Source organism: Sturnira hondurensis, unplaced genomic scaffold, assembly GCF_014824575.4.
Source record: "Sturnira hondurensis isolate 20B ecotype Veracruz unplaced genomic scaffold, ASM1482457v3 Scaffold0009178, whole genome shotgun sequence".
Lineage (NCBI taxonomy): Eukaryota > Metazoa > Chordata > Mammalia > Chiroptera > Phyllostomidae > Sturnira > Sturnira hondurensis.
In genome coordinates this window covers 2596426-2622219 of record NW_028081809.1, presented here as the reverse complement: position 1 = coordinate 2622219, position 25794 = coordinate 2596426, and the positions used below count along the sequence as shown (strand labels likewise).

The 25794-nt window shown below is 36.8% G+C and overlaps 1 protein-coding gene across 5 annotated transcripts in view; it reads right to left on the bottom strand.

Annotated features, from left to right (window-relative positions):
- The window catches only part of REV1 (REV1 DNA directed polymerase), a 113001-nt gene that overhangs the window by 19662 nt on the left and 67545 nt on the right, over positions 1-25794 (bottom strand). For 3 of the 5 annotated variants that reach the window (XM_037056783.1, XM_037056781.1, XM_037056784.1), the window contains 7 exons: positions 22427-23133; positions 19875-19982; positions 18421-18537; positions 13805-13913; positions 9108-9236; positions 6707-6861; positions 4560-4679 (listed from right to left, as the gene is read on the bottom strand). In XM_037056783.1, the coding sequence (XP_036912678.1) occupies positions 4560-4679; positions 6707-6861; positions 9108-9236; positions 13805-13913; positions 18421-18537; positions 19875-19982; positions 22427-23133 (1445 nt within the window). Of the gene's footprint in view, positions 1-4559; positions 4680-6706; positions 6862-9107; positions 9237-13804; positions 13914-15745; positions 15927-18420; positions 18538-19874; positions 19983-22426; positions 23134-25794 lie in introns of those variants that run through there. The other 2 variants (XM_037056782.1, XM_037056785.1) reach the window with 2 other exon arrangements.

Below are 25794 nucleotides of genomic sequence, written 5' to 3'. Positions count from 1 at the left end.
AACCAAGTGGCATTAGGGGGCTGGAGGGCAGAAACTCATTTCTTTTTTTTTTTAACTTTAAAAAGATTTTTTTATTTTTGTTTTTTAAAAATATATTTTCTTGATTATACCATTACAGTTGTTCTATTCCCCCCCTTCATTCCCCTCCACCCGAACACTCCCTCCCCCACCATTCTCCCCCCCTTAGTTTATAACCATGTGTCTCAAGTTCTTTAGATTCTATATTTCCCCCACTATTCTTGCCCTCCCCCCTATTTTCTACCTACCATCTATGCTATTTTCTGTACTTTCTCCCCCATTCTCCCCCTCCCACTCCCCTGCTGCTAACCCTCCATGTGTTCTTCATTTCTATGGTTCCACTCCTGATCTAGCTGTCCTCTTGGTTTGCTTTTGTTTTAGGCGTGGTTGTTAATAACTGTGAGTTTGCTGTCCTTTCACTGTTAATATTTTTCATCTTCTTTTTCTTATATAAGTCCTTTTAGCATTTCATATAATAAGGGCTTGGTGATGATGAACTCCTTGAACTTGGTCTTATCTGAGAAGCACTCTATCTGTCCTTCCATTTTAAATGAAAGTTTTGCTGGATAAAGCAATCTGGACTGTAGGTCTTTGGATTTCATGACTTGGAATACTTCTTTCCAGCCCCTTCTTGCCTGTAAGGTCTCTTTTGAGAAATCCGCTGACAGTCTGATGGGTACTCCTTTGTAGGTGACTGTCCCCTTATCCCTTGCTGCTTCTAGGATTCTCTCCTTCATTTTGGTCTTGGCTAATGTCATTATGATGTGCCTTGGTGTGTTCCTTCTTGGGTCCAACTTCTTTGGCACTCTCTGAGCTTCCTGGATTTCCTGGAAGTCTATTTCCTTTGCCAGACTGGGGAAGTTCTCCTTTATTATTTGTTCAAATAAGTTTTCCACTCGTGGCTGTTTCTTTCCCCCTTCTGGTACCCCTATAATCCGGATGTTGGAACGTTTAAAGATGTCCTGGAGGTTCCTAAGCCTCTCCTCATTTTTTTGAATTCTCATTTCTTCATTCCTTTCTGGTTGGATTTTTCGTTCTGCCTTCTGGTCCATTCCATTGATTTGAGTCCCAGGTTCCTTTCCATCGCTAGTGGTTTCCTGTGTATCTCCCTTCATTTCAATTAGTTTAGCCTTCATATGTTCTTCCAATTTGTGACTATAATCAACCAGTTCTGTGAGCATCCTGATAAACAGTGTCTTGAATTGTGCTTCTGAGAGGCTGGCAATGTCTCGGTCACTGAGAGTTATTGGCTCTGGGACTTCGAGTTCTTCTTGCGCCATCTTTTGGGCTGTTCGTGCCTGTTCAGTAGCAGGATCGGAGCCCTAAAGTGTTCACTAGAACAGGGCAACTAAGTCGCTGGGTTGTGATGTTGTATGTGGGGGTGGGGTCAAAGAGGGACAATGGCTTCCCGTCTGTCGCCTGCCACCGTGGCCCGGGCGCCACAGCCACCACCGTCACCAGGCCCAAGTGTTTCGTTCCACTGCACGTGAGTGTGCCACCGCCGTCAGCCCTCCACCACTGGGTTCGCCCCCTGGGGCCTGTGTGGTCCGTCTTACTGTGGGTGAATGTGCGACCGCGGTCAGTCTGCCCCACACCCTGACTGGTTCCGGGCTGCCTGCACGCCTCGGTCGGGGGATCTGTCCTGCCCGACCCAGCTCCGCTGCTGGCTCTGCCTCTCTTACCGTCCCCGCTGAACGGTTCGTAGTTGTCGTACGTCTGTATAATTCCGTTTTCTAGTCTTTGGGTGTGTCCTAGTTCTCCAAACCTTTGTTGTGTTCAAACTTGGTTGTGGGAAAAGGCACAGTGTTTCCACCTATGCCTCCATCTTGGCGGAAGTCTTTTTCAGAAACTCATTTCTTTTATCAACAAAGATGATCTTCCTAAAAAGGTATCACCCTTCCACAGGTGGGCCAGCATTCAGTAGTCCCTATGTCACACTGTTCAAATCAGGAAGTTTGAGCCTCATGCAAAGGATGATGATGGGTTCTGTTGCTTTCAATTTGCCTGAAAGCTTAACAAAAATATACAAATCTAGAAAGGTATTTAAGAGCAATTAAGAGAAACTAAAACTCTTATTAAAATGGCCTCCAAACTATCAAATCAATACTTTTCATCAGTAAGGAAAAGGCTGTGTTCTGGTCTTCTGCAAGATTTTATCAGAGAGCTCAGAATGAAGTCTGACATCTTCTGGTCATTACTGTTAATTCTGGCTCTTATCTGCTGAGTGTTTTCAGTAGAAGGAACAACCACTCCAGTCTAATTTCTGCCAGAAGAACCTCTTGAAGCAGTTCTGTATGCCCCAAGGTTAGGAGGTTGTCAAGCTCGAAAAAGGACTTATGGCCATGGGAGTGGGCTGGACAAGTTTAAACCAAGAGAATTTATTCCCTAAACGATGTTAAGGGTGCTGCCTCCCATCTGTGCTATTTTATAGTCCAAGTCAGAATGGAGAACAAGTGGGAATACAGGAGTCTGAATTAACAACAACAAAAAATCCTCCAGAGGTACACCATTCACAAAAAGGTAAAACTCTAAGTGAAACCTTTGACGACTTTTCAAGGTAGGGAGGAGAAACACAAGGAAATGAACACATCATATACCATGTTTGCCAAAGTCAGACAGGCAAGATGGACAGTTTTCCTAGTCATGTTCAGGGAAGGCTTTTTATTTCTATTTTTTTCCTTCTCGCTGTTGCCTTGCTTCCTTGAAATGTAACCACGATCTTTCCCTTACATATCTGGGAGCCAATCTGTTCTCAGTGACTAGCAAATCAGCAAGAGGCAATAATAATCCTGGATTTTTTTTGTGTGTGTGTATTAGGGTGGGGCCATGGAACACTTACAGTGTTTTGTCCTAAGTATACTGAACAAAATTGTTATTCACTGACCGGAACAAAAGAAAGGCCATTGTATTAAACCACCAAATTGGCCATCCCTGTAGGGGAGAAGAAAAGATTGTCTCCATTGCAACCTCATCTAATGCCACAGGATGGGCCTGAAGTCCAGTGTGGGAGGCAAGCATGGGGGTGGGTCAACCTCTAACCCCTATCACCTTGAGTGGGGTGGAAAAGGTAAGGTTGGAATCAGCAGTAAAACCCTGAGAGGACAGCTAGTTTAATTGACTGCATCATATAAGTGTTTGTAAGAAACAGAGGCATGGCTAAGGAGAAAGTAACAGGGTCTTGAGGCTCACATTGAGTGCAATTACCTAGAGAGGCAAACTGAAAGACAATATGCTAACTTAGAACCAAGTCTCAGAGAAAGGTAGAAGAAAAATCAAAGATGTGGAAGCTCCTGGGCAAGTCACTGGGACAGACTCAGTATCTGTACTTGAATGAGAACAATTACTTTAGGTTAGAAAGGGCCAGCAATGTCCCTTCCTTGGCACCCAGAAGTTGACAGCCCAACAGAGCCCTAGGAGAGTCAAGTTTCAGAATAAAGCTTTCACAACTGCATGAGCGCTATCTAACAGAAATGTCTGTGATAGTGGAAACGTTCTATACGTGTGCTGTTCAATCTAATAGGCACCTGCCACAGGTGGCTACTGAGCACTGATATGTGGCTAGTACAACTGAGAAACTAGATCTTAGCTTTATGTAACTTTAATTAGTGTACCTAAGCTTCCGTTGGCTAGGGCTACCATATCAGAACAGCAAAGATCTTTATGTACACGCTCATGATATTTCTGTGAGAATAAAAAGATGGAAACCACAGACTGAGTGCACAAACCCAGAACAGATAGAAAAGGTCCTTAAATTAAAAGCACACATACACGGAGAAAGGCCTTGAAAAGATCCAAGGAACACACAGAAACTGCTATTGTACTTAAACAGTTGTTGGGGACAATCCAGTCTTTCATTAGATAACTAGATCTCATTAAGTAATTATTTGTTAGCTTAACATATAATCATTCTGTGGAGTTCCCTAAAACAAACTTAACTAGTATGTTTTTCCTTCTTATGTAGCTACAATAAGTCTATTACTGTGTGAAGCATACTGTGCTAATAAATAATAAATATTTAGGGCTAAACAGAGCTTGTGGAGATAAAGAAGCAAGGTGTGTCAAAATCAAATTTATACTGGTTATAGGGTAGAGAGCAAAATTTCCTCAAATCATGTTCCACAAAGTATTAACAGGTATCACAAATCCATCTTCAAATATCTTTGGGAGATTACTAGTTTTTAACAAATTGGTTTCTTTATTGTAAGAATTCTCAGAACTTTTATTGTGTAGGCCTATGCCTGTGAAAGTTCCCTTACATATGTGAAATCCTTTTTTAAAGAACAGCTTGTACCCTGTAGAACATACTTTGAGAAACTATGGATTACAATGCCTCCTTCAGGACAGGGACAACAGAGAAGGCTGACATTTTGTATACCTGAAATGTTCTAAATTAAGAATCTGGGGATTTTATAATGGCCAATAATTTAAACACATGAAAACCATACAATTTTGGGTGAACAGAACTGGTTTTTGAAGACAAAGGGATGCTGAAGAAAAGAAAGGCAGCCTACCAGAGGAAGGGCCTGAAGATTTGTATTTACCTGGTAGATTAGTAACTAGCTGGCTTCTGATAAAATCATCGACTTCTTCTGGTTTTAGGTGGTACTGGCCATCTGGCTTTGCTTTTCTGGTTGCCATTCTAGCCAGGAGAATATTAGAACCTATACAGTAAAAAAACAAAAACAAAAGTTGTTCAAGAAATACCACAATTAATTTTTAAAATTTTTAACAAAGACATCTATCTATACACAGGTCACTGAGCAAATTTCTAAAAACAAAGAAAATAAATAATCTGTAATATTGATCATTTCAAATACAGCATAAAACTGGCAGAATTTTGTTAAGTATAATAAATTATAACCAGCATGGTTACTAGACAGGGGTTATTCTTTGTTTCAAAATAAGTATCTTTTTCAGCATCCCCTATCTTGGTAAAGGAATGGAGGAAGTAGTGCTAATGGTTGTGATTTATGGAAGCTGAGGGCAGTAATTAGAAATTAGTTCATTTACTAACAACAGATCCAGGCTAGATAGGGAAGTAAGGCCAAATGAATGCTATCAAACTGGCAAAACAGAACGCCCAAAGAACCAGAAGTCTTGCTCTACGGTCAGAACACATGTAATAGAAATTGAGAGTCTGAGAGATTTAAAAATAAAGATGGATACTGACAGGGAGGTCCAAGGTGTGGGTATGAACATGAAAACAAGAGCAAAGGCTGCTGGGAAGGTGTTAGGGGCCTGATAAATTAAGATGTCCTGGGAACTCGTATGTAAATAATGACATCTCCTAAAATTATGGAAGACTTATATTAATGACATGTCTTAATATTATGTTAGACTTATGTAAAAACTATCTGTTTTCCCAGGGTAGGGAATATAGATATATAGATATTCATGAGGGAAAAAGTACTAGAAAGTCACACTAAAACAATAAATATGGTGGATTCCAAAGAAGAAAAGGGGGCTGACAAGAGGAACTATCACATGGAAATTTTAATTATGTGCTTGAACTTAAAAAGAATGTTATGCACATGGTCATCCTTGTAAATTAAAAATACAATAAAAAAACCCCAAACCCCAAATCCAAACCTGTGCCTGATACTGGACCACAGAGAAGTCCTAAATAAATGGTGAGAAGGATCTGCAAGCCAAACCCCAGGCAGGCTAGCTAGTAACAGAGGGAGGCTATGAATAAACCATGTTTTTACTTCCTGTGTCTTACGATAATTCTTTTTTTAAAAATATTTTTTTAAAAGATTTTATTTATTTATTTATCTTTAGAGGGGAAGGAGAGAAACATGGTTGCCTTTCGTGCGTCCCCTGCTGGGAGTTGGCCTGCAGGGAACCAGCCTGCAACCCAGGCATGTGCCCTGACTGGGAATCAAACCGTGATTCTCTGGTTCGCAGGCCTGCACTCAATCCACTGAGCGACACCAGCCAGGGATAAGTATTTTTAATTATTATTTTTTATTCATTGATCTTAGCGCGAGGGCAGGAGGCAGGAAGCAAGAGAAAGGTCTCCCTCCCTCTCAAGGCTGTGGCATATAGAGCACAGCAAATACAAAACGGATCCATTTGAGAGAAGGGCAAGAAAAGAGGTACCTTGGCAAGAGGTACTGAGTAGGTTCAGAAAAGAGGAGGTGACACAGGGAAGCTGAGGTATGAGAGAGAGGGTTCCAGGGAGCACAGAGAGATAAATGATGGGATTTAACTGAGAAAACAAAGTGCAAGGCTTAAGTATAAAACATAATGGGGAGCAATGAGACCATCACTGAGGGCACTGTCATGAGGGTGACTTCTGGAACTGCTGAAGTTCAGAAAGTAACTTAATTACAACAGGCTTCGAACTTAACAGCACTAAACTTGCCATCTCCACATCACCCTGCTTTACACACAGCTTCTGTGCACTTCTGAAAAAAAAAAATACATTATTTACAGATACTGAATTCAATTCTCCCCATTTTTGAAGAAGAAGTAAGAAATATTCCAACTTATTTATTCTAAAGATATTATCAACAATTTACTTGCATTTCCAATACTTTTATCTCATGTATTGCACAATGTTGAGCAATGCTAGGGTAATAAAAACAAAAATCTAAAAATCACTCCTAAAAATTAAGTGATATTCAGTGATCCCAAAGCAATGCTTTGAGTGACGTGAACAATAGGAGTGAAGCTGGACACTGACCAATTCCAACAGAGGCAGCACAGTTCGTCTGGTCTTTGATTTCCATGCGGACGGCATTTGCAAATTCATCAGGAGTAAGTCTGGTCTCTGCAAGGATTTCAGTGATGTCTACCAGTGCCTCATCACAACTGACTGCTTCGATGTTATGTGTGTAGCTGCCAACACAAACCAAAGGCAATGAAACACAGCTACAGCCTGCCACCCATAATCACAGATGCAACACATGTTGCAAAATAGACTTTCCATGATATCTTTCTTCAAAATTTCCTTAAAAAGACTTAAGATGATAAAAAAATTACCATTTTCATTAAACTGGCCCAAATGTCATTATTTAGGCACCTATGATAACTTTTAAATGCGAAGTTAATTAGTTAGTGTTTTCTCCTTTTCCATATTATCTACACAGCAGAAATTATCATTCTAGTGTCTCTATAGTGAGAATACCTTTGTAAACCTCTGAATAGTTGAAAAGTAGTGAGTTATAACTGTCAACATTTAATCTAAAAAATTTTCAAGCATGGTTTACCAGAATTCTTAAAGAATAAAAAAATCACACAAATCTGTCAAATTATCAGTGCTGTCCTGAACAAAAATGCCACAATTACACACCATTAGCCGTAGGAGGCCTCAAATACAGGATACAGCGACCACTCGCCCCAAATACCTGTCTAAAAAGACATCATTTACATCCCCAGCATACAGAAATATTTTAGGTTTTGTTTCTGATCGTGATCCACCCAAAGACTTGTTTTAAATTAGCTACAGAAAAGGAAAAGGAAGAGGACAGTTGTCATGTGGCTCCATGGTTCCATATTAAAAAACAAACAAAAGAAAACTAGAACCACTGGCTACAAGTTATGTAACAGAGAATCAGATTTCACATTTGATTCTGACCAAGTTGATTAAACACATGGACCACAACTGGAAGGCAACCAGAGAGACTTCAGGATCAAAATATATCTTCAGTAATGCCCTTGGGTAACGTATACTAGGAGGGAAAGTCCTCATCCTTCACTTATACCTTATTGTAGGTAACAAATCAGACTTATACTTAAATAAAGGATGACATTTGTAAGAGCAAAAGGGTATACTTGACATGAGGAATCTGTTTCAGAGTGAAAGCTGCCCTGAGGCATGGCGGCTATGAGGTGAGGCAGGATTTCTAAGGTGGTAGGAGAATAACACTAATTTCCCCCTCTTCAAGGACAGCCACATGCCACTGAAGCCCTCCTGATTTGAGGTTCAGGCTGGCAGTCTTCTCTAGGACCAAGAACACATGAGGACCACAACTCAGCTAAGTCACCCCCTCTCAGCCCTCACTGGGACACTGCTACTGCCCTAAGCTTTGGAACAGGATTTAAGAAGCATGCGTTTTACTTGGCAATACCAACATTCTCGTATTTGGACCTTAAGGACAGCTGTGATTATACCTGGGTCTCATAGTTCAGCACTCAATCCTACACACTAATGCCAGACTAACTTTGTCTGTTCCTCTATAAGACTAGCAGGATCGACACTTGTTTATATCAATAGATACTCAATAATCAGAAATTCAAAATAATACTCGAGGAAATCCAGGAAGAGTTGAACACAGAGGCAAAATATCTATTTCTCAGTATAGTCGACATACCTTGGCCCACTGCTCAGATGTCTGGTTTTCTCAGTAAAAGGTAGTAGAGCACAGCCACACCCACCCACAGTATACAGCCCATGGCTGCTTCTACTCTACAAGGGAGAATTGAGTGGTTGTGACACAGACCTTACATGGTCCGTAATAGAGGAAATGTGCTGATTCCTGCTTTAGACCACACATGGTCTAGCATATACTTATTTTAAATTCTGAAATATTTTAAGCATTAATCTCCTTTTCTCAAGTCAACTAATCAAATACCTTGAAACTATTACTAAAACCAACTTTCACAAAAACTAACTTTCAGCATACCTAATAATTTTAGAAGACCAAGGGTTTTAAGGAGTCTCTAGTTGTTAACCAGTTAGTTCTAATTTAAAAAAACAACAACACTGTAATTCTAATGTGATAAAAGGGAATAATCAGGTTTAAAAATTCCAATCCTTTATCAGTCTGGTTCCATGTTAAAAAAAATATCAAAAAACAAAATAAAACTAGAACCACTGACTACAAGTTAAGTAGACAGAGAATCAGATTTTACATTTGATTCTGACCAAGTTCAGCAGTTCGAAAAGACAGTGCTACTGATTATGGAGTTGCTCAAAGAAAGGAGAGAAGACTGTCATACTGGGATTCTGAGGAAAGGGTCCTAAAAGAGAAAAAAGTTCAGCAAAAGTGACTCTGACAATCTGAAAGAAAGCAGATTCTGTTTATATCAGGCAGAAGAAGCAGGAGAACACAGACACGCAGTGACAATATCATATACGGTACCTCGCCAACGTCTCATACATCGTGCGTGCAACTTCCTTATATGCATGAAAATCATATGGCACAGCTTGAAGACTAGGGCAAAGTTGTTTAGCGTACCCAAAAAACATTCCATTCTTAATACCAACTTGTCTAGAGAAAAAGAGAACACAATGGAGGTTATGCTAAGAAGTATTAAATGCAAAATAAAATATCAAATATGTTGATATCATATCCCATACCACTAATATAACAATTTTCATTTAACTCCATTCTCGTTAGAGGTAAAAATGACCATAAAAAAACATACAGGTATGCCCCCCCCCCCCAATTACACAATTGTCTGATTAGTGTAAATGACATGAGGAGATGTGGCAAACTATGCTATCAAAGGGTTTGGCTCTTGTCTCCAATGACAAGTTCTCCTAAGATGCAGATCTCTGGGCCTTTGGCAGATATGCTGGCTGCCATATGCTGGTGACATCACAGCCACCACAGAAAAGGAATGTCCTATGAAAAAGCTTTTCTTTTGATACATGACATGATATGGCCAGGGCTCATCCCCCAAAGCCCCCAAGACAAAGAATATAAACAAAAGAACTATACAAAACAGTGCTACGTGAAAAAACCAAACAAAACAAATAAACATAAAATGTACTCATCCTACTACTACCCAATTCCTAATTGACTAACTCCATGCTCCAAAAGTGCTTCTACAGTGGCTAAGGTGCCATCAGCACTAGGTATAGCAGGACATCAGTCTGGACTGTAGCTAGAACTTGGAAGGACCTAACTGAAAATGGTGAATTTTAAATCTTTTGTGTTTCTCAATGCCACACATCACTTTTGATATTTGGCACATTCAGCACAAAAGTATAATTGTGGAATTCTACAATAATTAGCAAAATTCCACTTTATCACTCCACAGTGAATCAAGAAAAAATGTTAAGGTGAAAACACAAGCAAAAAAAATAATAAGCAATGTTATCATCAGATTACACACTCCTATGTAAATATATCAAATGGTTATTTCACACATATTGTACATTCATGAAATATTTACCAAGTGCTTACTCAGTATGGAGGTGTCCCCTGTTTTAAGAAACATAGACTTTAATTACTCAGAGGTCTCTGTCACCCTCCCCATCTCAGACCACCAGTGAGAGCCAAAAAAGGAAAAGAATCCTCCAACTTAGAAAAAAATGCAAAATTGTGATTTTGCACATGCATTTCTCCTATACACAAAAAACAGTAATAAATCATCTAACTGCAAAGCCCCTAGTAGATGAGAAATATCTAACAGGAAGAAGAAACGACAGTAAAGAAAGTGATGGCTGACAGATGGTTAAAAAAATATTTCATTCATTCAACAAGATTTTGTGTTTCAGGCATTTTGTAAGGTGGTGACTAAAAGATAGTGAACAAAAACCATCTTCAAGGTGATAAGGATGATTCTGCCCTCACCCACCATGGAAGGATATAATCAACAGTCATTGTAAGGCAGGAAAGTACACATACTGTATTAAAAGTTTAGAAGTTTACATAAAAGGACCTTAACGGTATAAAACATTTTTCAATAGTGCTATATAGGTTCAACATATAAAAACTAAACTTACAAAGATAACTATTCATTTTTAAAGGAATGTGTTATATAATTGCTATAAACATATTCTAACATTCACAATAATTTCATTTTCAAAATTTTTACTTAACAAAAATTTAAATGAGTAAAGACAATTACAAAACAGTCTAAAGTGACTCTTCACTCTAGTGACTTCTTAATCTTCCCACTAAAATCACGCACAGGGTACATCAATACTTCCTGAATGTGTGGCAGAATCCCTTTTCCCAGTGTGCACCACAGAGATCATGCTCTTTGCAATATGCTACACTCAATTGTTTTTGGTGTTCGATAAACAATATAAACAAATTAACCACTAAATCACTGTCACTGTCCATTGGATATACTAAAAGACATCCATATATATCACTAATTGAGAAGAGCAAAGGGTCTTAGTCCAGTCTACTCCTAACCCAGAAATATCTCTGATGTAATTAAGAATATGCTTATTAAAAACAAATCTTCCCACTTGAAGAAAATACAACCGTTAACACCATATGAGGGTATCCAAAAATTGCTTTACTTGGAGATTTTCATTAACAATAAGTCTTCTAGAAAATGGAAAATTACAGTGAAGGAATAAAAACCTCACTGCTATGGTTTTTGTGGGTTTTCCCCAACTTACAGTCAAAATCATCTTCATCACTTTTTGTATCTCCTTAAAATAAACATTTGCCACCTTAAATGGCACTTAAATGGTTTTCTACATTTTATTTGGCCCTCATACACGGTCACCCCAATTGTTTTTGTCATACACTCAGCTTGACAATCGCCATCTGTGATACAATACAAATGCACTATCCAAACCCTAACAGAAACCTAGAGTCTAGACACAACTGCACCTACTGGAATCCAGGACCCCCAGGAGCTAGTAACACTTCTACCCAGGAGGCAGCCTCAGGCTGGTTGGGGGCCTGAGTGAAAAGAGAGATCCTGTAGAAGCAGCACAGCAAGGGTAGAGCTTTCACATCACCAACCAGCAAAATCTGAAGTCTGACAGAGTATCTGAGCTTTGTCACACCCTCCAGATCCGGGACACAAATGTCCAGCCATCAGAAGGACAAGTTACCACCAACCACTCAGTAACTCAGAGGGCGGTGGGGAAGACCAACCTACCGGGTACAACGTAAGATTGGCTCTAACTTGCCAGTGATTACAACAACATACAATAATCCAAAAGATATTTTTATTTTACAATTATTTTTTAATTCAAGTAATTTCACCTTGGCTACATTAACAACTAACAATGAAAAAAATTAAAACAATTTTGTCAGCAAGAAAGGCAATGTTAGCCTGGGAGTAAAAGTGTGACACGTCACAAGTGGAAGATAACTTAAAATATTTTATAATTTTATATATATGATGCCTTTGTCTTAAATATATTTTTATAAAACAATTGGAAAATTTTTAAACAAACTATCTTGGTTAGACAATATTGAGTTGAAATTTTTTGTTCAGACTAGACTTGCTTAAATAACCCCATTTTTTCCAAAATCCTCACCCAAGAATATGTGTATTGCTTTTCAGAGGACAGTGGGAGAGAGAGAAACACTGATGTAAGAGAGAAACATCATTGGTTGCCTTCCATACACACCCTGACCAACCCCACAACCTAGGTATGTGCCCTGACCAGGATTCAAACCCACAACCTTTGGGTGTAAAGGACGATGCTCCAACCAACTGAACTACCTGACCAGGGCAAATAACCCCAACTTTTAATCAAGACTAAAAATTATTATATATATCAAATCATTATGATGTACACCTGAAATTATAGCTCAATTTTTTAAAAAAGTATGAAGGACAAAACCATAAAGATGCTACCTAATGTCTCTTCCAAAAAAAAAAAAGACTGAAAAATGTAACTGATTTGACTCTGCTTTTATAATTTTTAAATTAAATAATTTAACACTTGCCAGGAATGTATGAATGCCTGTTATGTTATAAAGGTAAAGATCTCTGTGTTTAATTATCAGAAAAAAAATAAAGACTGCTCTTTTTAATTATCAGTTTACTTACTCCCTCTACTTTTATAATTATTATAATAGATTATTTTTAAATGACTGATTTTTTTAAAGTATGAGAAACATATATACACATTATGTCTATTCTTGTATTGAAACAGCCAGTTGTAATTAGAGTTTAAGGTTACTGTAAGATAAAGATCAACACACAAAATCAGTGCCAACAAGTTGATAACATTGCAAGTGACATTATTAGGTAACTCCATTATTTAATTTTAAATTAGTAGGCAACCAAATTTTAACATAATTTTAAAAAGACATTGAGCATTAAGGGTTTAAATCACAAGGGATTGTTCTTAGCGATTAACGTAATGAATAGGCTAGATGAACATTAAATTTTTTTTTAATTTTTAAAGATTTTTAGAGGGAAAGGGGAGGAGAGAGGGAGAGAAATATCAATGTATGGTTGCCTCTGGTGCGTCCCCTGCTGGGAACTGGCCTGCAACCCAGGCAAGTGCCCTGACTGGGAATCGAACCACAATACTCTGGTTTGCAGGCCCGCGCTCAATCCACTGAGCTACACCAGCCAGGGCCAAGTATCTAATTCTTTAATGACATGCTTCAAAAGACAATGATTTAAAAATGGCCAGTGCCCAATTTCTTTTGTTTGCACTGTAGGACCTATGGGTTCATCAGGAAACTGTTGACTAAAGGTTTTCTAGCCCTGGCTGGTGTGGCTCAGTGGATTGAGTGCCAGCCTGCGAAACCAAGGTCCCTGGTTCGATTCCCAGTCAAGGCACATGCCTGGGTTGTGGGTCAGGTCCCCAGTTGGGGGCCTGCAAGAAGCAACTGATCCATGTAACTCTGGTACATAGATGTTTCTCTTTTTCTGTTCCTTCCCTTATCTCTAAAATTAAGTAAATATTTTTTTAAAGTTATCTAGCATTTATGAGCTGGAAAAAAGAAGGAACTAAAGGAATTAAGGCTACAAACATTTCTTTCCGTAACATGGCTGTAACATATTTAAATTCATAGGCTTGACTAGAATGTGCAAATTCACTTCCAAATATCATATAAAAATTAGTAAATAAATTAACCATCACTAAAGTATTACAACATAGTTAATTTCTACATACCTGGCTTCATAACTACAAGATGCAATTTCAGCCTTTGACAAAACAGAATCAATTCCATTAGTTTGTGCAGAATCTTGATTCTCCCACAGTGATGAATCTGGTATATCTGCTTTAAAAATAATATAATTTAATGATCATATGTTAAACACTGGTTTTCCTTAACTTCCATTCAAGAAATATATTTTCTACTCATTTCTTATAAAAACAAATTTATATGTATGTTCAATAAATTCCAAATATAGTTCTCTCCACTGTTATATATCTCTTTATTTAATAGAAGAAAATCTGTAATGCTAAAATGGTTTACTTCTATAATTATTCACCAGCAGTCATAAACTTTGAATAAATTCAAGTATTCTGTTTTAATAATAATTGTTTAATGTATCAAAACTAAATTTAAAATATTCACCAAACCCAATCTCTTGAGATTAACAAGGCTGAGAAGTAATCAGGGAGATGAATCCCTGCCTATAACCTTAAAACAATTATGTAGCTTTCTGTAAAGGGAAACAGCTAATGGAAAATATAAACCTCTCTAATGCTGTTTCCTAATAAAAGAACTATCTGTAATACTTAAAGCTAATGTGATGTTCAACAAACATCAAGTTCCTACAAGTCATTTGATCAAACGATAATTTACTAAGTCACATACCATAAAGAGATTTCATCCTAAATTTAAGATTCTTCTTTTGAACACACATCAGATAAAAAAGCTTCACAATATTATCCCCCCTTTCACAAAATTCTACTTTTGGTTTAACAATGTATGTTCGATTAAAAACGTTCAAGTGTCATCAGAATACCAACTACTTTAGAGAATGCAACTCTAGCCTAAATAGTAGAGCTTGCAAATATCTCTTCATACCCAAACCAACTGACAGCTTTACACACGAGCACAAAGCACACAGACTAGAGACACTGCAAACTAGAGCCACTTCACATCCTTCAGACCATGTTCAGCTTCCCTATTGATTGACAAACAGATTAAAACACAACTTCAGTTATAGGTCTCTTGGGTAATATTTTAAGTTCCAAGAAGAATATGCTCTGAGAACACAGCCTCAACTATAATTCTATTATGAACAAAAATGCCATTAATTAGTAAACCAAGACCAAGATACACCACTTGAGCTAATTCTAAACAAACCTGTTGTGAGTACACTGTATCAACACGTAACTCACAAACTCTGCATTTCTCTCCAGCTTATTTCAGAGAAATAATTTCCATAAAAAATCAGTCAAGTTAAAGCACCACCAGAAAAACATGTCAAAGTGTTTGGCTTTGTGGGCTAAACAACTCTTCCTGGTTTGACTCTAGTAGTCAACCTCTTTTAATAAACTATGCAACACATACAAGCCATTTCTGGATTCTGGCACCCATACACACACAGCATAAATTCAAACCAAACTCAGAGGATTGATGTCTTAATGAGGTCAAACCCCATTTGTACCAAAAATAAAAACAGCAGAGTATATAATTTGAGCTATGATTTCTGATATATTGTGACTAATGTGCTATAGTATGACAAATTAAGAACAGAATGCAGAGTAGACTACTTCTAAAGGGTCTTATAGGACTAGATATGAGCTTTAGTAGTCCATTATTCTAAGCTGAAAATCTTTAAGAATTTCAGAATTGTGAAATCTCAGATCAAGAGGCTACTACTAAAAATTAAAAAAAAAATAAGTTGAATCTTGAACAGCCACAACCAGCTGCCTATTATACCTTTCAAAGGTATAATAACTGTGAGTGAGTTATGCATTGAAAGTTGGGGAGTTAGGTGACTTATACTTGAAGGACTAATTAAATTATCTAAGCTACCTGTCTTGAAAATTACATAAAACCATGCTTGAGGGGAGAACAGTGTCTGAGTTCCCTGTGCTCCCAAGGCCCTGTCTGAGAGGCAGCACCTCAGGTTCCTCTGGGCTGGACTGGCTGACCTTGTCCACAGTGCAGCAGAGTGCGTGGATCCCTCCACCAGCGGACTGAGTTGCTTCAAGGGAGATTCAGGGAAATGCAGGGATACACTGTCCTCATTGGAGGGCAAAGTAGAGAACTGCTCATCAAAACTTGACAAACTAGACGGGCACATGGAGAATGTGGAGGAACGGTTGGAGAAATCAGAGGCCAGGACCCAAGTCTGTGAAAAAGAAATCGCTGAGAATAAATCTATGGCTAATACGATTTTAAAAACTGTTGTTCTTCAGAATGAACATTGAAGCTGTTGAAGGGATAGGAAACATCTATATCCTGGAATCCAGGGAGGATAAAAGGCCCAACCATGAAATCTAGAGTATGAATGGATTCCAGAAAATTAGGGACATCAGTGATGACTGTCACTGCTGAATACACTCAGGCGGTACCTACCAAAGAAAGCCACGGCGGGGAGCCCCTACTTACACTGTCTGTTAGATAGAAGAGTTTCCAAATATGACAAATTAGGAAATAAAACTTTTACAAGGGCATGCTACTTGTTCAAATATTTAGCCTAGACATTTAACTCAAAACATTAGAACTGAATGTTTTTAAAAACTTAGTGTGTAGAAGTCAAAGATTCTAATTCCTAACTTGTTCCTCAATATTTTAAAGTTTGGTGTTGTATCTAACAAGGACCCAGAGAAAGATAAAGAGGAAATAAAAAGGAAAAAGGAACAAAGGCATTGATAAAACAAGTTCTAAGTGCAAGCTTAGTTGCAACCAAACTTTGTAATAAAGGACAATCGATTCACTTTATATGTGACAACATTTTGGTTAAGTTCTTAATGGGTCAAAAGGCTTATTAGGGTATAAAGACGAATGATATGAAATTAAGAAAAAGAATATAAAATACAAAGTATCATATTCACCTTTTCCAGTGACAGGCAAATCTGTCAAAGTTTTCAATGCCAAGTGAAATTTCAATATTTCTCCTAATATTTATCTTCCAGTTTACCACCCACACCAAAAGTGAAGGGATATGAATTATAGAAGTTCATTACGATATAATGAAAATCCAGTGGTTAAAATGAAGAAGAGAAGTAACCACTGACAGTATTTTGTTAATAAACTGTTCATGGTCAGATCATTTGTGAATGAAAGGAAAGACATAAGCAGACTGGCTCTTTGCTACTCCTAAGAAATGTTTGCTTGCCAAGGTCTAAATTCCAGGAGCAGACTGCTAAAATAAGGACGTGTGCAGCAAACACAAGACTCTACCAACTGGAAAAAACTGAGCACTAAGTAACTGAACAGTAGGCACACAAGTATCTTTTCCTTCTTTCAATGTTCATTCAGTAAGTTTTAAGTGTCCAATATGTGACAAGTATTGTGTATTTCCTTAAGCTACTTAATTGTTTTCTAGAACTTAAGATTTCATCTTTTTAATACCACACAGAAAATGCAAAAAGAAAACCACAAAACCATACTACCAATACTTAAGAAACTACCCATATCGTCACATGCCACAATAAAACTAAATCTCAATATAGTAGTTACCTCAAGATCTACTTATGATATCCAAAATGCTAGAATATCAAAAATCTCTTAAAAGATCTAAAAACCAAGAAAAGCTTTAGAAAATCTGGAAAATACAGACACACATGAAGCATAAAGATGTATCTACAATCATTTTCTTTTATACTTATACCATGTAAACAGATGACCACAACCAACAAAAAGACTAATTCTAAAAGTCCTCAGGGATGTCCATTAGTTTTTCTTTGGCCCTCATTTCACTGAGATCACTGCTAAAATAAACCCAATGTTTTATAACTGAAAACTTAAGGACATGAAATGATTGGGATGAAATTTAGCTGCATGCTTTCCATTCCACTGTAAATCTAATTTCTGACTTTCTAATTAGCACTTTTCTATTTCTTTCTTTTCGATTAGTATTTTTCAGACAAACTACTTTTAAAAAATTGGTTTTGCAGACATCCATGAGGAAACTGATCAATGTCAAAGAATTTAATTTCTAAGCAAATATTTCTCAGGAAATTTACTCAGGAGAAAAAAATACATGAAAATCTTAATAGTATTGTGATTAATATAAATTTATTATTTTTATTTAATTAATAGCCCAAATTTTAAAGCCAGAGAGGTAAGAAAAGGTTTCTCATATGAAATAGGTTCAACTAAGATAAGAGGAATGATTGATTGCTGGTAAGAGGAATGATTGATTGCTGGTAATTATCTAATTCCAATAAACTAAAGTCCTCCTGTTTATTATTCCACTGCCTCATACAACTCTTAGCAGCATGAACTTCAGCGTCTTCACTGTAATCAGTGATCAAACAACCAGCAATTAACTCATAAGTCTTGCAGCTTTTACAAAATAATGTCTAAGATTTTTCTCCCCAACCTAAATTTATACACAGCAAAGTAGTCACACCATTTAAAGCCTTCTTCACTCTGTCCCAGGAAAATAGCACCCAATTCAACAAAGCACAACTATAAATCAGTCGTTGGTATTACTACATTCAGATTTTGCTTTAAGATGTCACTGATACCTTACAGCACTTCAATGAAAAAGCTAATTATTTCAACTCTGCTTTCGTTTCTATAACACCACCAACAGCAAAACCCGAAAGTCTTCAACAGGAGCACTACGACTTCAAAGAGAGCTCATTATTTGTACCTGCTTTGCCTTTTAGGATTTTATTCTGGTAATACTGCCACTCCAACTGGGGGTTAGCTCCAGGACGTAAGGGGGCCCTTCCTGTGCCTCTGTTACTTGTAACAGCCACTGGTTTTCCTTTGAGGAAAAGAATAAAATTATTTTAAAATCTAAGTACAGGAATGTTAATACTGACAACATGTAAAGGAAAAGTTTTCAAAAGATTTAAAAAATGACATTTTTTCTTTAGCTTTATTTGGGCGTTAATCCATAAAGGAGCTTTCATCTTTAAAGATTACCAATCAACATGTACAAATCATTTCCGTTTCTCAGCTTACCCCCAAGAGTAAATTGACAACTCTGATGCATATATTCAACATTAAAGCAACATTATCACCTAGCTTTCCATGTTTTTGTCTGGTTTCTTACAGTTAGAAAACAGGCAACTCAGATCCTAGATTCAGACTGGAGAGATAGAAAAGGAACTAACTAATATAGATTTTTAGTATTTTCTAGTATCAGAAAAGTAGGATAATATCTGATCTTCTAATTTTACAGCAAGAGACACAAAATAAATATATATGCAGAGGAATCACAATCTGACCTACTATATAATCAAATGTTGGGTACACAGTCCTCAGTTACTGGTTTATTTTAAAAAAATTTCTCAGGTGTCACTTCTGTGTAAGTTACAAGGTAATTTCTAAAGCAATAGCATAATTAACTCACACATATGAATGCATTTGTTGTGAGGACAAAAATAAGTAAATAGAGATCAAAGTCACTCATGAGCCAAAATCAATTCTTTGACATTTAAATACTCCTTTCAGAGGTAAAACAGTAACTACCCATGACAAAAATAAAGCTCCAGCATTAACCCCAGCAGCCCCTGTGCTTTCCTCAATAATAGAACTCACTCTCTGAATAAAATGTCACGTCTCTCAGACACGCAGAACCACTGACAAATCCAGAATAAAATTTTTTTAAAGTACTGATTAACTCACAAAATATCTGAAATTCCATTAAGGCAAAGACTGCACAGGTGACAACATATTTTAGTCATACTCCATAACACAAAATTACAATTAAAAAGTTAGAATGTTTACTATGTATAGGATATTTATTCAAGAGGAAGCACACTGATCCAAGTTGCAAAAACATATGCTACTATAAAATCCCCATTTATTGACAAATAGTAAATACAGATAAAAATATGGAAAACGTCTAACGTGGGTACCTGCCTAAATTAATCTAATATGACAGAAGCTTCTGCTGAAGATTAGTTCCTCCTAAAGACCTGATGATTTCTACAGGGAAAAAAATTCCATCTTTTCATGAAAGTGGAGATTTTGCAGCAGGAATTGATTTTGCCAAGGAAAACTAGAAGTATTTCTTTAAAAAGATGTTGTGATCCCTTAGAATATATATTTATAACTATATATCAATTTTCTGAAAACACAAACAAGAATACAGACCTTTGAGATCTGGTCTATTTCGTATACCCACTGATACAAAGAAGCAATCCATATCAACATGCATTATACAGCTCTGATGTCTGGGTGAGCTCAATACTGACATATTTCCTAGAAGGAAAAAGAGAAGGTTCAAACCCCAAACTAACTTTTAATATTAAAAAACAGGTCTCACTAATTTTATAAATTTTAAAATGCTTATAAGTCTTAAAAATAAAGAATCTGTTACAAATGATTTCTATCACTTTGAGAAAAGGCAAATTTCAATTTCTCTAGCTCTAAAAATAATTCTGAAAAAGACTGTGCTTCCAAACAATTAAAATCAATTGTGAAAATACCATGCTTTTTTCCTTTAATTTATATTCTAATAAAGCCTCAAACTAGAAATCTGTCTAAATGCTTATGTTAACATTTCTGTGTGCTATTTTAGACAAATGTATAAAGGTGTTTTCACGTATTTAGTTACATGGAGCTAAGTAACTTCAAATGAACACTATTCCATGCAGTCTACAAACATTCCTCGATAAATTAACAATAAAAATTGCTACTATTCTTGAGAGCTTGGTAGGTGTCGGCCACTGCTGTAAGAGGTTTACATGTGAGAATTTCAAGACTACAAGATAGGTAATCTTATTGTCCTCATTTTATACATAATTACTTGCTTAAGTCACTCAGCCAATAAGAGACTGAGCTGACGTTCAATCCCAGGCAGTATGATTTCAGAACCCACAAGCCACAACATGGTTGTTCTAAACACACATACTTAAAAGATAGTTTAAGCAAAAATAGTTAAAGCAAAAATCTGTGTATAAATTCTCCTCATGCCATTAAATACTGTTAAAAATCAGCTCTAAAGCTTATATACCACTTTTTAGGAGATAATAAAGTGTTCTCTCCTAAGGACTCTGGCTTCTAATCCCCCTTGACCTACAGGAAGAGTCATTGGGGTTATTTTAACCCAGCCACGACCAGAGCCTTCCTCTCCACATTAGTCTTAACCTACCATTTTCCCTAGTCCTCCAAGACACACTGTCTCGGAAATAAGAACCCTGAGTTTGTAAAAAGTTCTGATCCCATAAAGGAGTTTTCCTCTGATAGATGTAAGAATACTAGTACGAAAGGTTATACTTCTTAATAGGTTTCCAAAACCTTACACCTACAGCCCAAAGGTTCAGACCACTCTACCTACTAAATTTTGATTGTGAAAGCATTTACCTAGTTCTATGTGCAAGGCACTGAGCCTTTGTTCATGTTATCTTCCTTAAGCTCATAACCCCACCAGGGGAGCATCATGGACTATCATCCACTGCAGAGAGGAAACTGAGACTCAGAGAGGCGAACTGATGTGCCCATGGTCCTGCTTCATGAGAGTAGCAGAGCCAAGATTTGGGTCAGGTTATGTTATCTAACTTCAAAGATGTGTACTTCTTGCTACCTTCTATATTACCTTGAGAAATGATTTATAAAATAAATCTTAACAATCATAATGCTGCTACATTGATGTTATACAAATATAATGCAAACAACCCAAAATAATGCAAACATTCAAGTAGTACAGAAGGCACAGACCAAACACCTACTGAATGCTTTCATACAATATAAAAATTTCTCATTTATTCTCGTTCATGGAACTAGTTCATAAGAATTCTTTGAAGCTTTCAAAACTAAATGACCTTTAGGTTACAAGGCCAAAGCATGATGTCAAGATTATCTAATACCTATAATATTATTCTGAAATATTTCAGAAATAACAGAAACCATTTAGGAATACATCAAACAGCAAAACATAACAGAAGAAGCACACGTGGGAAGGCTCTTTCACTTCCTATGACAGAACCATGAGCTTCTCTCTGTACCTCAGTTTCCACAGCTATAAATTAAAGGGTAATTATTCTCAAGAGATCCCTTCCCCTGGGGAGTGGAGGTGGGGGAGGTGAAAATGTATAATCTGCAAAAAGCAACAAAACCTCAAACCAGATACTAATTTTTGATCACTGGTACAGAAATATAGTTTGTTACTGGTTTTGTTGTTTTTTTACTAAGCGTTAAAAAACAAGATACAATCAACCAATCTATTTATGTGAAAATACTTAATTTCACTAAAAGTTTACCACTACAATAATAACAGCTATGTCAAAGTTATTATTTAATTATTTAAAAATCATTATCATGCAAGCTTTTAGAAATTAAGTTATTCTTACCAAACCAATTCATTCTTACAGGAATTTAAGCACTGAATATACATATTATGTTGTACATAGTCCAAAACTTCAACAATTGATAAAGTCTACACGAGGAATGAATACTGAGAACCTTGTTACTGTTTAAATTACCTAAAAAATTTCAGTTAGCCATACTGAAATCTAATTTTATAAAAAATACTTCAATAAATGTTTTCTATAATGTTATACTTACTGTAACTTACAAAACCTGATCTTCCTGAAGACTTTTATATTATGAGAATTTGGTATTGATCAGAATAACAACGACGGCTTAAGAACAAAACGATCAAGCATTGGCTGTTTATTAAGAAAACAATTTTAGTAAGTATCTACCTGTGTCAGTTACAACAAGTGCAGACCTGCCTGTTTTCATTTTTTTTAACTTTTCCCTTCCTGGAAAAATACCACTACTTTGTCTTTGTAGGGTATTGACAAACTCAGTAAATTCACACTTCCACATTGATATGTGATGCAGTCTTGAACGAGAATAGAAATCTGAAATAAAACTGCAGTCTGAGGGTCCAGATGGCACTGAAGGTGCTGCCTTGCTAAGAGAAGGTACTGAAGTGCTTTTTGTGCTTGAAGGCCCCTGAACAGTGGAGTGGTGAGCACCATTTATTTTAGTGTTCGTGTGCAAAGATGATAGTGAGAAGGAATTAGTTCTGTGTGGATTCTGCAAAGCATCTGTGTTCCCGGTGCTTTGTTGCAATGACTGCACACTGCAGTCTCTGAAGTTGGTGCTGCTTTTCTCAGCCTTCTGCTCCTCCTGGACAGAGTCTGGGGAAAGCCTGCTGGCAACGCTGTTGCCCACAGGCACGCAGCAACCCTGTGTCTTTAAGGCACCATTAGAGCCATGCGTGTGGCCATTAAGAATGGCAGGGCTGTCTCTGTGAGGTGGAATTCCGTTCTGTTTCCTTCCTGGAACAATCTGCTCCAGCTCCACAAAACTAAAATCACTATTTGCATCTTCTTCATTCCAACTGTTCATTCCATTGACTTTGACTTCTTTTCCTGTCTCAAGCTTCTTAATTATGTGATTTCTAAAGCAGAGAAAAAATTATTCTTAAATTAATAATCTCTGACTTTAAAGCTAAAACATTTTTTTTCATTTAAACACTGTCTTGGTGATATACACTTTGATATTCCCCACCCCCTCAAAATAAGCCACGTATTTTATATTCTTTTTCTTCCAACAAAGGGTAATTCTTTGTTAAACCAAAGTAGCAAGATAACTAAGAAAACTCCAGAATATTAACAGCCTTAAAAATTAATTTTTTGAAAAGCTTCAGACACCCTCCAAAAAGATATACAAAGAATCCTTAAAAGATTAAGAAAAATCCAGAACTATTTTCAATTACCTTTCCCACTAAAAATGAATTGGAATCTGTAAGCTCTAAATACCCAGTTTGTAGCACAGTGTCTGACATGTACTAGGTAGTCAATAAATATTTGCTGAATTAATGAAACATGAACAACTCCTATAAAAATGGAAAAGATGCTTTGAGTTCTTAATTCCTACTTTTAATTTTAGGTTTACATAAGGCATTTTCAACACATTAAATCCAATACTGCTATAACACCGAGGCCAGTATTAGTTTCACTCAGGACAAGACTGAGATAATTTTCATTAATCCATTAATGGGGCTAACTGTTGCCCAACTGGATAAAGAAAAAAACAGGTCAATGTGTATGGGTAATTTGGTAACACTTCTATCTAGAAAAATGAGGACACTTGCCCTATTAACCAAGGAAGTGGCATTTCATTTCTAAGAAGAGCACAATTAGATGGCAAGGAAGGCCAAGGTAATCTGGACCAAGTTTCTTGATGATAGGTTTATAAATGCAGGACCTATGACAAATGTTATGTTAAATTCACATCCTGGCTCCTCTAGATGTTTGCTTGGTTAATACTCTGTAATAAAGACAAAATTCATTTGCACTCACAAAAATCACCTAACTTAAAAATAAAACAGCCTGGCTGGTGTAGCTCAGTGGATTGAGCGTGGACCTGCGAACCAGACAATCGCGGTTCGATTCCCACAGTCAGGGCACATGCCTGGGTTGCAGGCCAGTTCCCTGCAGGCCAACTCCCAGCAGGGGATGTGCGAAAGGCAACCATACATTGATGTTTCTCTCCCTCTCTCCTTCCCTTCCCCTCTAAAGATAAATAAATAAAATATTAAAAAAAATAAAAATAAAAATAAAACAAACAAAAAACCTGAACCATGAAGCAATAATTCGTTCTTAGAAATGTCCATAGAATTAATCTAATAACATTTTCAGACTCCAGGTGAGGGTGCCATATATAGTACCAAGGCATAGGTGTGATTACCACAGTATTATCAGGCTTTATCTAAAGTCCCTCATCCTAATACCAACATGGTATAACAGTAACGACAGTGTAAATACACAGAAAAATCACACAGGTCAGATACAAAACATTACCACCCATTTCTGGGTTGGCTCTGGCTCTGGCTGACCATCTCATGGAATATGACAGCCAACTCTGAGTAGGTCCAATCCTCACAGATGATCACGCCAATGAAAGGGAAAAAGAAGACCAACTGCAAACAATTAAAAGAGGAAGGAGAGAAAACCTAGCTTGTTACACATCAGAGGAAGGCTGGCCCTTAAGCTACAGACAGAAAGTAAGGGAGCAAAAAGTCACATAACAGAATTTCAAAGAAATGTGTAAAATGTATTGAACGTACCAAAAAATAAAGATCATAGTAAGCAACAGAAGTTAGAAAACTCTCAACATCTATTTTTCTGTGTCACTAATATTAAGATTCTTTACATCTTCACTAGCAACATGTGCAATGGAAATGCACACATTGGCAAGAAAACATACTGCAAACATACATTCTTTCTGTTTTTTTGGTCTAGACAAGTGGATATTTACAAAGTAGCTGTACTGGAAATACATTACCAGTAAACATACATTTACTAGGCAACAGCATAAAAAGTATTAAGTAAAGTCAATTAAATAAATTTTCCCTAAAATTGACACAAGTATTTTTAAAAACACATATAGTAGTCCCGCTTATCTGCAGTTGCACTTTCCACAGTTTGTTCCCTACAATCAGCTATGGTCTGAAAATATTAGATAGAAAGTTTCAGAAATAAATAATTCATTAAGTTTTACATTGTGCACCTTCCTGAGTAGCCTCAACTGAGGCATTTTATCATCTCACAATCAAAAGGGTGCGTACAGTAGAAAGAGACCACAGCCACTTAACTTTTATTACAGTATAGATATAATTGTTCTACTTTATAACTAGTTGTTATTGTTAATCTCTAACTGTGCCTAATTAATACATGAAAGTTTATCATGGGTAATGTATACATAGGAAAAAACATAGTATATAAAGTATTTGGTACCATCTGCAGTTTCAGAGATCTGCTGGGGGTCTTGGGTCATAATCCCCTGAGGATAAGGGGAGACTACTATATCAATATTCTACTTTTATTAATGTGGGTAATAAAAAATATGAAGTTATGTATTCAAAAAAGCTTTCTAGTATTACCTATTGTACACCTTTTCATGGTACTAAAAAATGAAAAGTTTTAGATAACATGAAAACATTTGAATATGCTCATAAGTGAATACAAGTTAAAGGACAAATAACAAAAACTATACAGAAAGCAGTGATATTGGATCCTCCCAGGTTAGACTCTTGGTCTTTAGGCAAAGATATATG